This window comes from Armigeres subalbatus, chromosome 2 (assembly GCF_024139115.2).
Source record: "Armigeres subalbatus isolate Guangzhou_Male chromosome 2, GZ_Asu_2, whole genome shotgun sequence".
Lineage (NCBI taxonomy): Eukaryota > Metazoa > Arthropoda > Insecta > Diptera > Culicidae > Armigeres > Armigeres subalbatus.
In genome coordinates, this window is record NC_085140.1 from 354,757,386 (window position 1) to 354,773,245 (window position 15,860).

At 38.1% G+C, this 15,860-nt stretch overlaps 2 protein-coding genes across 2 annotated transcripts; one reads left to right on the forward strand and one right to left on the reverse strand.

Annotated features, from left to right (window-relative positions):
- The first annotated feature begins 421 nt into the window (after window positions 1-421).
- Window positions 422-13,897, forward strand: LOC134210053 (E3 SUMO-protein ligase ZBED1-like). The gene is made up of 10 exons (XM_062686076.1): window positions 422-673; window positions 2,039-2,137; window positions 3,077-3,144; window positions 6,074-6,526; window positions 7,576-7,696; window positions 7,785-8,087; window positions 8,642-9,369; window positions 10,230-10,422; window positions 11,926-12,043; window positions 13,873-13,897. The coding sequence occupies exons 2-10, from the start codon at window positions 2,050-2,052 to the stop codon at window positions 13,895-13,897; spliced, it is 2,097 nt and encodes a 698-aa protein (XP_062542060.1). The 5' UTR covers window positions 422-673; window positions 2,039-2,049.
- On the reverse strand, window positions 726-1,427 carry LOC134210052 (uncharacterized). Its single transcript, XM_062686075.1, has one exon. It carries the CDS (start codon window positions 1,425-1,427, stop codon window positions 726-728), a length of 702 nt encoding a protein of 233 aa, XP_062542059.1.
- Window positions 13,898-15,860: the final 1,963 nt, after the last annotated feature.

Sequence of the window (15,860 nt, forward strand, 5' to 3'; positions counted from 1 at the left end):
ATCCAGCGGATCCAGCTTACCATAGGAGGGCATAACATACCGTCCGTGCGGGCTTTGAGGCATCTAGGAGTGATGATCGACGACCGGTTGAATTTCAACACCCATGTAGACTATTCCTGCGAAAAGGCATCTAAAATGGTCAGTGCGTTTGCAAGGATCATGCCGAACGTGGGTGGTCCTAAAAGCAGCAGTAGGCGTCTTCTGGCAGCAGTAGCATCCTCGATACTGAGGTACGGAGCTCCAGCCTAGAGATGTCGTAAAATAATCGATTATTCTGACTAATCGATTAATCGTTCCAGTAATCGATTAAATTTGAATCGATTAATGGAATAGTCGATAATCGCGATAATCGATTATTAGCTTCGATTATTCATCGATTAGACCCGCGACAACTCTTTTATTTAATAAACCAAACCGCCGAACGAAAGCGCTCGTGAATCGAATCGATTCAGTTATTCGAAGCGTGTCCGTGTGCAGACGTGCCCAGGCCCAGTGCGGTATTTGAAAAAAAAAAATCAGTTTTCGGCCGTCCGCCATTACAAAAATCGTAGTTAGTGCGTATCAAAAATCGTAGTTTTTTTAGTGCGTGTTAAAAATTGTTGGAACTAATTGAAACACGTGTGGTTTCATTGACGTTTAACAGTGGAATAATTATTTCTATTTATTTAACATGGTAGTATAGCGACAAGGATTACAATGATTGCTATGATCTATAATACTCCTCCTTAATCCGAGACGCCAAGTAATTCACAAAATTGTCTTTGTTTCTGAACAGCTAATGGTTTCGTGAATCCGTCGGCTGGTTGCTCCTTCGTTGGTAGATAATCCAGTTGTACAACACCTTGTTCGAGACTATCATGCACAAAATGGTAGCGAATACTAACATGTTTTGTGCGAGGGTTGTATGAGCCATTATTTGCGATGCTGATTGCAGCCTGGTTGTCACACTTGACGAAAATCGGGCGATCTTCAGACATCTGAGAACGTGAGTTGTTCCACCGCATAGGTTCTTGTATTGTGCAGGACAACGCCATGTACTCTGCCTTACATGATGATAGAGCGACGGTAGGCTGCTTTTTTACATTCCATGATATGGCTCCTCCTTGTAAGGTGAACACGTAGCCTGTCGTCGATTTCCGATTGTCAGGATCTCCTCCCCAATCGGCATCGCTAAATCCCACAAGATCACGAGGTCCGTGATTGGTATACTCCAGCTTCTTCAATGATGTCCTTTTAAGATAGCGCATTATCTTTTTGACGGCCTCCCAATGTTGTCGTCCTGGGTTGGAACTGAACTGGCTCACAGCATTCAATGCATACGCAATATCCGGACGGGTGATCTGGGCTACAAAAGACAAACATCCAACGGCTTCTTTGAACGGTATTCTCTTCATCTCTTCAATTTCTTTCTGGCTCTTCGGTGCCATTGATTTACTCAGTCTTATACTTGGGTCAGCGGGAGTTGCAACGGGGTTTGAATCAACCATGCCAAAACGCTGGATAATTTCATTTATGTATGCCTGCTGATCGAGCCAGAGTTTGCCATCTGCTCGTTGCCTCGTGTTACAGTTCTGATTGATCTTTTTTATGCTCACTAATATATATTACTCAGGGTCTCCAGTTAGCATTATGAGCTAAGGCATAGGTCGATTCTTGGTTCGGCTCACATTGTTTTCGGGTCGGAAACATTTTTTCGGTCGGTCGGAAACATTATATTTTGAAGATATCAAAAAGTCGTGAAATTTTGAGAGAATATGACGTCACATCTCTTAATATTTTCATTGAAATCGTGACGTTTGGAGACAGAGGATTTATTCTCGCTCATTTATAGATACCACAGGATTCCACTATCTATACTATTCATCAAGTGCATAGGTTCTGCAATCTGATAATAATAATATTAATGACATTCCATAATAAAGTTAATTATATTCTGATAATAATGGTCATGACATTCCATAACAAGATACGAAGACACTATTTATCAAGTGCATAGGATCTGTAATCTGAACATATGCTTGGATGGGATTTATTTCAGTTTATGTGTCAATGATGTATGCAGCAGAATTTGAGAACCATGTAAAAAAACATGAAAAGCTTCGAAAACTAACAAACAAATTAATGAGGAATATGTTGGGTAAGTGCAGAGCATGTTATTCATGATCTTTAATCGTAGTGTTATACTAGACTTTCGATTATAGCATGTTGATGTTTCAGCCACGGACAAACAAACGTAACGCTAGAGAAATAGTCATCGATCATGACTTCAACGATCAATTTGCATTTGATTGATAGCGCGTTTCACAACTAGAGGCGCTAGCGTCGTAATCCTTTGAGTATGACATTTCACTCCAGCACGTTCTGGTGAAAATGTCATACGAAACATTGTTTCGTGTAACATGCTCGCAAGGTGGTGGTGAAGGAGTTGAAAAAAGATATTTTAGTTACAAGATAAAGATTGTCGCTGTCGTCGTTGTCCGGAACATCTTTTGCTGGCTAGGATAGGGCGCTATATGTCAATGAAGGAAAAATCCATACGATTTGACAGTTATGTGCCCAACATGTTTCGGACAGCAGAACAAAGGGAACTGAGGCGACAATCTTTATCTTGTAACTAAAATATCTTTTGAGTTGAACCTTGGATTTTTCAGAAAATTGTTCTAGCTGTTACGTCTGTTTGTCTGTGGCCGTTCGTTTGATAACTAACTGCAACGCTTTTTAGACGCCAAATAATTTGTTATTATAGTTGTTATTATTTGTTGTTATAGCCTATTCAGATTACGCCATTTATGATAATAAATATCATGATAAAGAGTAACTTGATATCAATCTAAATTCATTAAATTTTCATACTTATATTTGACACGATAATTATAATAATAAATGGCGTAATCTAAATAGGCTATAATCTGAATAGGCTATTGAGTTCTCCAAATGAATAGAAGTGTGCGTGATTCCTCTGTATTCCGCTGTAGTGTTTGTGATATTTTTGCTGCAACTGGATTACCACCCACTTTTATTTTATACATTGTACACAGTGACATTTTTGATATTTTTTTTTACTTTTTAATTGCAGATGTCGGAGAATGTGAATTAAAAATGCAAGACAATTGGGAAAAAACTTTCGACCTCATTAAACTTCAGGTATAAAATATATAATCATTAGACACTTTATATACATTGGCCTAAATAAGGGGGTGGGCGTCAGTGGGGGTTCTGGCCTAACCCCACACCCACTTGTGGCCCCCTCCAGGAAAATTGAAAACGAAATTCCAATATAGTCAATTTTTATTTACCATTTACATATTTCTGCATTCTGATTTTGAATGTTGTCATAATCTTATGCACGTAAATCCGGCTGATGAAAGTCCAAATGATATTTTTTTTGAAAAACTTCCTACATTAGATGTTATAAATTTGAGTCGATGAGATATTTTAAGTATAAAAAATTCACAAATTCATGTTAAGATTATCAGTGGGGTGTCCTTACAAGCTATGAAATGAACCATCCTTACATAGAATAAAATTCTCGTCAATAGAGACAATTAATCAATCATTACAAGCTCAGAAGACTAATTATCCAGATTCAATCAAATTCGGCTCCTGTATCCTTAGGTCGTAGAAGAGATTTAAATTATGTTGTGGATTAAGAAAGAATAGACATTTTGTCAACTATATTGTTTCAAGATATGTTCATTCCACGATAGTTTTAATTTTCTACTATGTTGAATTACAAATCAACTGAGACAATTGTGGTTTGTTAATGATACTTCACGTTGTATCTCCGTTTTTCGAAAATTTTATTTACGGCAAATGCTATTTTCAGGAAAATGTCTTATTCGAGGAAATAATATTTTCAGGGAAATGTCATTGTCGAGGTTTTTGGTATTGGTTTTACTTCGGCCATTTGGCAAGTTGGGGGTGTAACACTGGGTAGACACCTTTGCGTGGTGTGTTACGGGGTAAGTTCTACCATGGTCACATCAACACTTCCTTCCCCTCCCAAGTTACGGTGAAGAAGGGCGTGGACAGGAGTAGTAAACCTCATGCTTTTATGATTTTTAAATGCATAAAATATGCATTCGGTGCAAACTGTCTAATAGCTGCATACTTCACTGGCAAGCCATGTTTTTTTTTACGTAGAGTTACGTCCTTCGGTAATATAGGGGGGTCATTCCAAAGTTTCAAATTTGGGACCGTCACGAAAAGAGGTCAGGAAGTATGAGGCAATAACTCAGCCGTTTTTCAACGGATTCTGGAGATTTTTGTATGAATCGATCAGTAAATTCTTTAAGATTTTGTACTTCTTTTGTAAGAATTGTTTTCAATAGTTATTGAAAACAATTAATTCGATACATTTAACTATTGAAAAATTTAATTTTGACAAGCAGTGTTAAAATTTCCCTTTTCAGTAAATTGCCTACGTTTCGGTTATTAGCCGAATGTAGGCAATCGGCTATGAACATCCACAAAAATGTTGATGATCGAATTTTGTATCCACTATCGCACTAATATGCAATTCTACACTGACAAAAACTCAAAGGTGCAGCCCATTCGGGTTGTACGTAAAGGTGACGTTGAACTACGTAGCTGTATGTAATGTATGTTATTTCCACACCAACATTTAAAAAGGACGTAATGGCCAAAATTTATTCCTTCCAGTTCTATATCTATGCATATAGCTATGTATGTAGACAAGGAACCGAAAAGAATAAATTTTGGCTTTTACGCCATTTTCAAATGTTGGTCTAGATTTGTAATTTTACTTTGTGTGTCTTTAGCACATTGGTATTTTACTTCAAAATCTCAGTATTAAACCTCTCTTGATCCGTCGGTCGCCATCGTTGCGAATGAATTTTTAGTTATTAGTTTTCAATAGTAGATTATTATATACATATAAATATTGTAATACACTGGAGTCAGTTTTCACGCGGAGGATACGTGCCCCGTATATAAAAACAGCATAAATATTGCGTGAATACATGCCCAAAAACCGTGTTAATCTTGAATTCCGGGTAAATAAAATCGTGTAAAAAACGATCCGCGTGAGAATAACCCGCGTAAAAAACGACTTCAGTGTACATCGGGTATGAAGCGTTGACTCTTCCTTGATCGAATGGTCCAAGAAAATTGAAAATACATCGAGAAACGGCTGAGATATTAACGTTCAAAGTCTATCATATTTTCGTGACGTTTTTCAATTTTCTGAAATCGTAAAGTGTACCCCAATATAGAAAAGACAGACGTAGTTCTACGTCAAAATCCAATCATATTCGTTATGTTGTAGCACACATAAATTTTGACTATAGCATTTCCCATATAATGGCTATATGATTTCACATGGCATATATTTAGAAACACAATAACCGTTATTGACTAATAACCTTTATGTGGATTCTTCCATAGCGGGTGGCAGACATAACATTTATTTGTAAATTTCTTTAGATTTTTGCCAATAAAAATGTGTGGATTTTTATTAGCGTACGTTTTATTTGCGATAGTGTCTTTGATATTGTCTATCCGGAACAAAGTTAGAACGCTTTTTATACCGAAGTTAGATTTTTCTCGAGATATTTACAGGCAACTTACCCAACTTTGGAAGTAGTGCACTAGATTCACCTGAAGATGCGCTAAACAACGCATCAATTAGTTTGACAGATAAAACTACGGAAGAAAGTTCGGTTCGGAAGTCCTGACTTCCGAATTCTAATTTAGTGCTACGCCGACAATACATCCTTCTACTATTCCTACTACTATTCTCGTGTGAGGTGAGACGTTTAGAATGAAGCGACAATTGTCGATTCCTCCCATTTGAATTACACGGTCGTCTCACGTGAGGCGTGTCGGAAACGACAATTATCGAGTCATACGAGACGCAGAATAAGCACAAATGTTCCCCACCCGAAAACATTCCAGACCGGACCGAGAATCGAACTCGCCACCTCCGGATTGGCAATCCTACGCTTTTGCTCGCAAGGCTAACTGGAGACCTATAATATATAAACACTGGATCCTACGACGAATCGATGAGTGAGAAAACATACTAAATCTATTGAAACCAATTATTTTCTAGGCTAAGAACCCTGCAAAAATACCAGCGCCAGCGTCTTCGTCTTCGCAGCCAACATCCGACAATTTTGAATCGCCAAGGTCGGTGATTATGCAGCCGTCACCTAATTCGCCACTTCGTCGATTGTTTGCCACTTCCTCGACTTCTGCATCGTTGGTGCTTCGACCGGATGGTGGTGGAGTAAACACTACTAAATTTGATCCGAAAACCGCGAAAACCAGTGAAAATCAAAACCACGAGTGGGCAACTAAAAAACAAATGGCTACTCAGAAGCGGAAGATCAGTGCAGTTTGGATGCACTTTACAAAGGAGTCAAAAAGTAGAGCACGTTGCAAACTTTGCCACCAAATGCTGAAATTCTGTGGCAACACGACAAATTTGCAAAATCATTTGGCACGGAAACATGTCGATGTACAAGTGCCAACCGTCGGCAGAAAACCGAGAGCAGATGCTGAGGTAAGTACATTTATTTTAAAATCTTCTATTTGAAATCGAAAAAATGAGATTGTTATTACTATATAATAAATCTTACTTATACATATACATATACTAAAAATAACAAGTTCAGTTCTTCAAATATCAACTATTTAGCATAGCTTCTTAAATGTTTTTGCTGTTATGAGATTTCAATCAAAGGGTAAGTTTGATTAATTCGAATTGAATCTTTAATATTTTATACTTCAATACCAAATTTTCAAAACGGCTTATCTGCTTTTGTAAACAAGGATTCAATCGTCGATTTGACGAATCTGATCGCACTCCCACGCAAACCAACACCACGAAAACATAGGTGAGGTGTTCTGCTACCTGTTGATGGTTTTGGTTTGCGTGGGAGTGCGATCAGATTCGTCAAATCGACGAATGAATCTTTGTTTACCAAAGCAGATAAGTCGTTTTGAAAATTTGGTATTGACTTATGATATTCGGAAACGCCAAGAAAACACCATTTGGGTTGTAAAACAATGATCAAGCCGATGATTGGGAAAAAAGATATTTTAGTTACTAGATAAAGACTGTCGCTGTCGTCGCTGGCCGGGTTTTTACAGTACAGCAATAGAGAGGAGGAAATGGCGGCCATGTTTCACTCAAACTCTGATGCTAAGTTTAGACAAGGCAAGTGAATTGAGCAAGTCGCTTGAATTGAATGCGAACTGAACGTGTAAACACCTTCATTCAATTCACTTGAACGAAAAGAAAGTTGAACATGTTCAACTTTTAGCAAGTCAATTGAATTCAACTGAGTTGTTCAATTCACTTGCCCTGTCAAAGGTTTAGCTGATTGGTTTATCGAGCTTTAAATACTAGAATAGTTGACGCTAGCTAGCCAAATTGTTGAATTTTGTTGAACTTGTTCAACTTTCTTCTCGTTCAAGTGAATTGAATGAAGGTGTTTACACGTTCAGTTCGCGTTCAATTCAAGCGACTTGCTCAATTCACTTGCCTTGTCTAAACTTAGCATAAGTGTTCCGTATGTTTGTCTGTGCTAAAATTACCATGCATTTCAGGAATGCTTTGAGGATGAAATTGATGATCCAGTCAATCCAACAGAAGTGATGTTCGTTAATGGTACAGGGTTACGCCAACAAACTGTACAGGAAGCATTTCATCGACCAGGGTCATTCAAAGGTACTTTAAGATTTGCTGTTTATTGTGTAAATTCAAAGAGAAAACATCAGATAGATTCTATTTACCTGAGATCTATTTACCATTGCAGCGGGTGGCGATAGATTCACGGCAATATCCAATGCCGTGATGTTTATGTTGTGTCGAGATGGCCTGCCATTCAACACAGTCGAAAAACAAGGATTTCGTCGACTCATGAAGACCGTCTGCCCGCTCTATAAAGTTCCTTGTGAAACCAAGTTCACAGCTATGATACGCGATAAACATGAAGCGATGAAGCACTTACTGAAAACCAAACTGGGAATCCAACGATACGTTTGCTTGACGACCGACATTTGGACGGAGATGATGAACTTGCGTAGCTACCTCGGGATAACATGTCACTTTTTGGAAGGTGAGATATATAAAACACTAACGAACGAATAAACACGATCATCGAAGAAAAAGTATATTTATAATTTAGCATGGCTTTGGGAAACAATATTTTTGATATTTATTATGTTTATGTTTGACTTTCTCGTACAACTAAGTTGATAGCATTTCATTTAAAAAAACGGACACTTATAGAAGGCTCAGAAGCTAACCCAGTTTTGTCGAGCGGTTATGGCCGTGTGTTAAATTTAGATTTTACGTTTGTGGAGATCATTTGCATCTACTGTTCTGAGCATTCTTTCCATTTCCAATCGGTGTTAATGAAATGGATCTCTACCTTCTTATGCACTACATTTAGAATGCTCGACACAGTCCAGTAGGTGCAGTTGACCTCCACAAACGTAACATCAGAAACTAACCCACAAGGCAAACTGGCGACCGTTGGCGACAATTGAATATCAAAGCCAAAGCCGTTATTCCCCCCATATTACATTTCTCTGATGGCAAATATCTGGAAATTATAGTCTGTTTCGAATAATAACACATCTACTTGTTTAAATATAATTGGAATCACAGGCAACAACATCAACTCATGTATGCTGGGTGTGGTACCTTTCGAAGAAGCAAAAACGGGTGCAAACATCGCTGGACTGTTGAACGATATCGTTACGGAGCAGTGGGGAATCAGCGAGGATATGATTACCGTTGTTATAACGGACCACGGTTCTAATATTATGAACGGTGTCAAACGACTGTTTGGAGAAAAAAAACATCTGCCTTGCTTTGCACACACGGTCAACCTAGTGGCCAGCAAGGCGATCCCCTTGTACAAAGATTCCTATTGTGCAAGAATGGAGCCAGTAATAGACGAGGAAGAAGAAATAACAGCCGAAGAATTCGAAACAGCGAACAGCCATGAATACACGCTCATAACTATAATCAAAAAACTGAAATTGATTGTCAAATTTTTTAAATCCAGCGAAACCGCAGCACGACGGCTAAGAGAAATGCAAATGGCGGATGGCAGACAAGAAAGCCAATGTTTGGCTCTTATTCTCGACGTAAGAACCAGATGGAATTCACTGCTTAAAATGATCGAACGATTCATTGTCTTGGCAAACTACGTTTCCAACGTGCTATTGAGCATTCCAAAAAGTCCGGTCATGTTAACTGGTAATGACTTAGCCCTGCTTAGGGAAATAATGAAGGTACTGAGACCACTAGAGAAGGTTACAGTTGAAATGTCAGCTGAATCATACTGTTCGTTAAGTAAAGTAATCCCGCTTGTCCGTTTACTAAAATTAGTACGTAATTTCTTCTAATACATTCAGCATAGATACTAAGGTGTAGAAAATTTATATTTTGTGTGCGTAACGAAGAAACTTTCACTACTACTACTCTTCGAAGAAATTATGACATTTTAAGCGGGTCGTACAATAAACGCAAAATGAACGTTTGTTCTAGTGAATACCCCGCTCAAATGTAAAAATCCATTAGGTGAGTGAATTCGATGAACCCCTGCACAGGTCTATTATGTACGACATCATTTTTGTTAGCATTTCCCATCATCCCCAAATACGCTTGCAGTTGGTCTTCTTCCGCACCTTAGTATCTATGCTCATTTATACTAATATAACCTTTATATTTTATAAGAAACTTCATTTTTTTTGTGATTGTATCGGTATCGGCAGGTATTCCCGGCAGGCTATTGCGCTTCGGCACACCCCTTTAAAGCCGCAATTCCATAATTAAGTTCAATTTCAACTAGCAGCATCGTAAATTCTCGAGTGAGCACACACGATTACGAAGGAGTTTTTTGCAAAATAATGTTTCTATACTTATTATTATTATTATCTTTATTAATGAGATTTTCGGCCCTTGACCGATTCATCTCAGTTATGTTTCTATACTTGGTTTTTCAGCCTGTGCCGGGAATTGGACCTTGCCGGGAATACCATCCGAAACCCTATTATTATCCAAGGTGAAAATAGCTAAATGTTGTTCATATTTAGTCGAGTAAATTGATTTGCCAAATAGTTTCAGATTGAGCAAATTCATGCATGTTAAGTGTTTTGCCTGGTAATATATATGTGTTACATAGAAAATTCTGCATAAACCGAACTAAAAAGCTTATTATTAATTTATATATTTTATTATTCACCAGAGTTACGCATCGATGTCACTTGAGTGCGAGGAAGCAGTATCAGTTAGGGACAAGATCCTGGTACTGATTGATCGTTATTTCAAACATGCTGAGCGCGTAGAAATGCTGGCTGTTGCTACATTAGTCGACCCGAGATATAAATCTATTCACTTCGGAAGTGCAACCGCAGCAGCTAATGCAATTGGAGCTACTGGTATATATTCACTTATTTTAATTTCTTTTTTTCGGCTATTTTCATATACACCCATATTCTTGTTTACACCCATATACTTTCGAACGAAAGTTTAAGCGCATTCTCATTTACGCCAGCAAAATCAAATGGCGAAACGGTTCGAACGAATCGCATTCGTTCGAAAGTATCGTTAGTCCGTGAAATATAAATAAGGGTGATAGTGGCGAATTTTGAATTTATATTTTATGTTTTTCCCCAAGCACAGAGATGTTCTACACAGTTGGCAAAAAATCTGCTCTTTTATTTTTCACAATTTTTAACAATTAAATAAAATTCATTCAGTGAGTACTTATAAATTTATGTTTGAGATTTCTAAATGTCATTTCGATCTGTCGAAATAGTGCACGCCGCAACCACGCGGGCGCGCGCCCGTGTGGCTCTGACGGGCACCATTTTGACAGATCAAGGTGACATTTAGAAAACTCAAACATCCATCTATTATTTGCATTCACTGAATAAATTTTATTTATTTGCAGGGAATGTAAAACTACCACTTTGCCAATGACAACAACATTGTCCTCTCTTGTAAATGTTAGGACAAACTCAACTCGCAACAAGCGTTTGTCCCAAACTGCAACAGAATAGGACAATGATCGCCTGTCGCGCATTTAGGAAATTAGTCGGTTTTCGATGATGTTTTCGGTTAAAAATGTATCAATTATCAATGTTTAGACATAAACATAGCCATCTGTTGACATGATTTGTGTTTTACTTCTGAAATATACAAACTATCGCAATTTGAAAAGTTCACAACAATTACCTCACCATATTTGTTGCAGATAAAATGGAACGCAACATTGTCTTTATCCTCTGCAGATGAGGACAAAGACTTATCGCAATTCTCTTTTGTTGCTTGTTTTCTGCACTTTTCAGCGACAATTACACTCCTTGTTTATTTGTTAAAAATTGTGAAAAATAAAAGAGCAGATTTTTTGCGAACTGTGTAGAGCATCTCTGCCCAAGCAAACCTCTGAACTTGGTAACAGTGGTGCGAGCACGTGGTTGCTTTTCATGTCAATGACTGGATGACGGTAACTTAAAATATATTAGATTTGTTTTAGAAACAGCGTAAGACACTTCAATACACTCCTTAATAAAGTAGCAACAAGAAACTGACTTGTTTGCACTCTGTAGGTAGCCTGGTTATCGAATTTGAAAGCTTTAGAAATGAACACTCCCGTGAATTTGATATTGAATTGACAGATCGAAAATATGTTCGTCTAGTTTGCAATAAAAATGCTACACAGGATTCTGTTTTTACACGATTTACATTTTTTCAGTTTTACGCATATCTCAGAACGTGTTGCATAGATTTTGGTGGTAAATTGATGCCACACGATCAAAAATACGACCGGAAAAAAAATCGAATTCTGTGTATTTCTCTTCTTGGATAAAAAAAATGAGCTTTATTTTCAGTAGTCAACTTGATTTCTTTAATAAACCACTGTAACATTCTTATTACAGGAAAATTGCTGGCTACCGAAATTCAGAAAACAACGAGAAATGTCGAAGAACCGGAGTCACAAACTGAAGCTATCGGAGAGGAATCAGATTGCGACGATATTTGGTCGATACATGACAAGTTAGGGGCCCTCCTTAGCCGTGCGGTAAGATGCGCGGCTACAAAGCAAGACCATGCTGAGGGTGGCTGGGTTCGAAGAAACGGTGCCGGTCTAGGCAATTTTCGGATTGGAAATTGTCTCGACTTCCCTGGGCATAAAAGTATCATCGTGTTAGCCTCATGATATACGAATGCAGAAATGGTAACTTGGCTTAGAAACCTCGCAGTTAATAACTGTGGAAGTGCTTAATGAACACTAAGCTGCGAGGCGGCAATGTCCCATTGGGGGATGTAATGCCAACGAAGAAGAAGAAGAAGATGACAAGTTAGCATCACGATCCAGTAAAACGTACACCGTTGAAACATCGGGAGGTATTCCCATTGAATTAAAGCAGTATTTGAACGCTCCACTGGCTGCAAGGAAATGCAATCCTATTCAAATATGGGAAAAAATGCGTCCGCTCTATCCACATCTTTATGAAGTTGCAAAGGTATTCCTTCCACTCCTGGCTACCTCGGTTCCATCGGAGCGTCTGTTTTCCAAGACAGGACAATTAATTACCCGCCAAAGAAACAGATTAAGTGGCCCTCACGTAAACATGATGCTGTTCCTTCAATCGATTGATGAAAAGGTTTGGTTTTCCTAAACTTAGGTTTATCATTCGGGCTTGGCGAATGTTATATATTATATTTAATGGTATACATTTTTTTTGTATCAAACATTGACACAAATAAATAAATATGTGCTTCAATAAAGAAGCATTCTAATCCAATTAAAAATATTTTATGAAACAATGAAAGATATTCATTTGACGCACCAGATTCTAAGTTAGAGACAGAAATCCAACTTTGCTAGTCGACTTCACTTCTTCTTCAATGGCTCTACATTCCAACTGGAACTTAGTCACAAGCCTACCATTGCTAAGCCCATCTAACCCGTTGCGCTCTACGCCGTCGTGTACTTGCCGGGTCGGAAGCGAGCACCATCTTTCAGAATTGTTATCTGGTTCTGGTTGTATTCTTGCAACATGCCCTGCCGATCGTTTCATTTCACCTTCAGTTACCTTCTTTTTATTCTTCGTCGCCACATATCATTCTCCTGTTTGCCGCCTCTCACGAATATCCCGAGTGCTTACAAATCCATCTCTAGCTTAATCCTAGTCTCATGTATGAACCAGCGGCAGTGACGGGAAATGTCATATCGATGTCATGGGACTAACTTGCTGATAACTTTTCTCGCAAGTCAACAAGTTCTTGGACCCTTTAAGTACTACATGTTAATAAAAAAATCCGAACTGTAAATGACTTTTGAAAAAAGTTATTAGGAAATTAGTAATAGCAATGCCATGACATTTTTTTGACATTTCCCATCACTGACCAGCGGTCATTTTGGCGTTCTGTACATTATACATTTGGTGCGGGTGTGATTTTTTTTAGCCACAGTTTCTTCTGGAGGCCCTGACTTCTACAGATAATTCGCCTCCGTGCTCTACGGCAAACAGAGTATCCAGAAGGTAGCTAATGTCGGAAGGGTACGATGAGCAGGGCATGTTGCAAGAATGCCGGACAGCAATCTTGCAAAGATGGTGTTCGCTTCCGATCCGGCAGCTAAATAAATGACTAAGAGTGGACTACGGGCTGGATTACCTGAAAACAAAGCGAAACTATTTTTCGCTATGTCGGTTGCAAATCGGTTGAAGGTAAAATGCTAAAAATGAGCGAACCGCGATTACAGGGCAGGATTCACCGTGGATTGCAACATATTACGATTAAATTGGTTAAGGGTAAGTACCTAAAAAATGGGCGAGTATCTAAAGTACCTAAAAAATGGGCTTTTTACACGTTTACAGACATAATCTCATTTCGTCGAACTGAGTTCATTGGCATATGCACTATTACAGGTCGTTACATCTCCTGGAAGTTATTGAACTTCTATATATTGGAAGTTTGTTTGGATGTACACTAAGGTTTCTTTACGTCGCACCGTGTAGAAAAAAAACGCGTTATTTAAAAAAAACTACGTAAAAAAAACCGCGCTACCACCATCGGGGGTGACAATGGGTCTGGGGGGTGAGCATTTTATCGTATTCATCGCTGGGTTCCTCTGCTTGTTAATAAACTTATAACAGTTCTTCTGAATATGTCCCCTCATGTTACAGTAATGGCAAATAAAATTGGCATAACGACCTTTAGTCTGCGATCTAGATCTGGATCTATAATCCCTATAGGATTGCTGAAAACGCTTATTATCGTACCCCCTTTCTTGCCTTTCTCTTTCTCTACCTCTTTCATTACCATCCCTTCCTTTATAATCTCTCGGCTCGTCCTTTGAAATTTTGTTTAACAGAGTGTACCTCTCCTCCTCCAGTCCTATTGATAGCCTGAGAACTGCTTGCTGTAACCTCTTTCGCTTTCATTATACGCTCAGCAACTTTGAGAGTCAAATTTACTTTATCAGGGCATGCAAAACATATGTTATCATTGTAGAGTGATAGGGATAGGAATCTTTGACACTTAAAATAAAACTAAATTGAAATTCAGAATACATTACAGTTTCTTATTAAGATTGTCCATACCAAGTTACCAATCTTATCATTGTCCATACCAAGTTATATTTGGACGTGGTATATTGTATTATAAATGCAATGTACTTCAGCAACAGCGAATAGAGTGTCGTATCAAATAACTGGTTGTATTCTTTCATGTTATATTTCAAATAAAGAACAAGTGTCATGGTACAAAGGTAATGTTGATTACATAAGAAGATGGTCTGTGCATTTATTATTTCATATACATTCTAATCATAACCCATATAAATAAATTATACAATTCATTCTATCAAAATTATGCCCTCAGAGAAATTGAATGATCATGCCCAAAGATTCGCAATCTGTAGTAAAATCGATTACTAATTATTGGAGCGATTAATCAATATGCGATTTTCGTTCAGCGAAAGCTCTTAAGTATAGATAGTGGAATATATAGATGAGCGAAGATAAATCCTCTGTCTCCAAACGAACTGTCAAACGTGTCTCCAAACGAGCATGACGTCACGATTTCAATGAAAACATTAAGGGGTGTGATGTCATATGCGCCTGGTACACGGTCAAGAAAACGAACCCAACCATGCTTTCGCTTATCTATAGATTCTACTATCTATACTCTTAAGTATTCCTTTTAGCTGTGTGGGTTTTCTTTTCGCCTGCGCTCAATGTGGAAGTACAATTTTTCCATACTAATTTCCATGCAAACTTGAAACGACTTGTGCTAAGTCAGTTTTTATACAAATCAGCTCAAACTTCGGAGGACATACAGAATATGGGACAGAATCGGATAAGCGTTATGGAGCAAAATCGATTTTTTGAACCACCCTAATGCGTATAGTTCAATTGCGCTTACAAGTGACTATATGTAAAGAACCCATAGAACAACTGTCAAAACTTACGCAAACGAATCCATTGTGTCGAACTCTTAAGGGTTCTGGGGTTCCAGCATGGCCTAGTACGGGTCTTAACCCTCTCTTTCCCACGACTTTTTTCAAAGATTTCAATAGGAAGGAATCATCTATGGAAAAAATGCTAGAACAAAAGTTATTTGGTATGGCTCAAATTAGTGGAAAACGAAAAAAAAAGTTTTTGATTGTAAATCAATAGTTACTTGATTGTTTTCAATAGTTTTACTATTTTTACTCAAAATTGATTATATTTGCAGTCTAATGGAACCAAAAAGTTGTGCCAAATACTGCTTTTTGTTGTTGAAATAATTCGATGAATGTTGGAAGGTGCAAAATTTGATGGAGCTCTACAGCTACCATGGGAAGGAAAGGGTTAACCTGTCT

Coding starts and splice junctions, on each gene's coding strand:
- LOC134210053 (XM_062686076.1), top strand. CDS start 2,050: ATGATGTATGCAGCAGAATTTGAGAACCATGTAAAAAAACATGAAAAG. Junction 7,697..7,784: donor TCGACCAGGGTCATTCAAAG/GTACTTTAAGAT, acceptor TTACCATTGCAG/CGGGTGGCGATAGATTCACG. Junction 12,044..13,872: donor ATTTGGTCGATACATGACAA/GTTAGGGGCCCT, acceptor ACACGTTTACAG/ACATAATCTCATTTCGTCGA.
- LOC134210052 (XM_062686075.1), bottom strand. CDS start 1,427: ATGGCACCGAAGAGCCAGAAAGAAATTGAAGAGATGAAGAGAATACCG.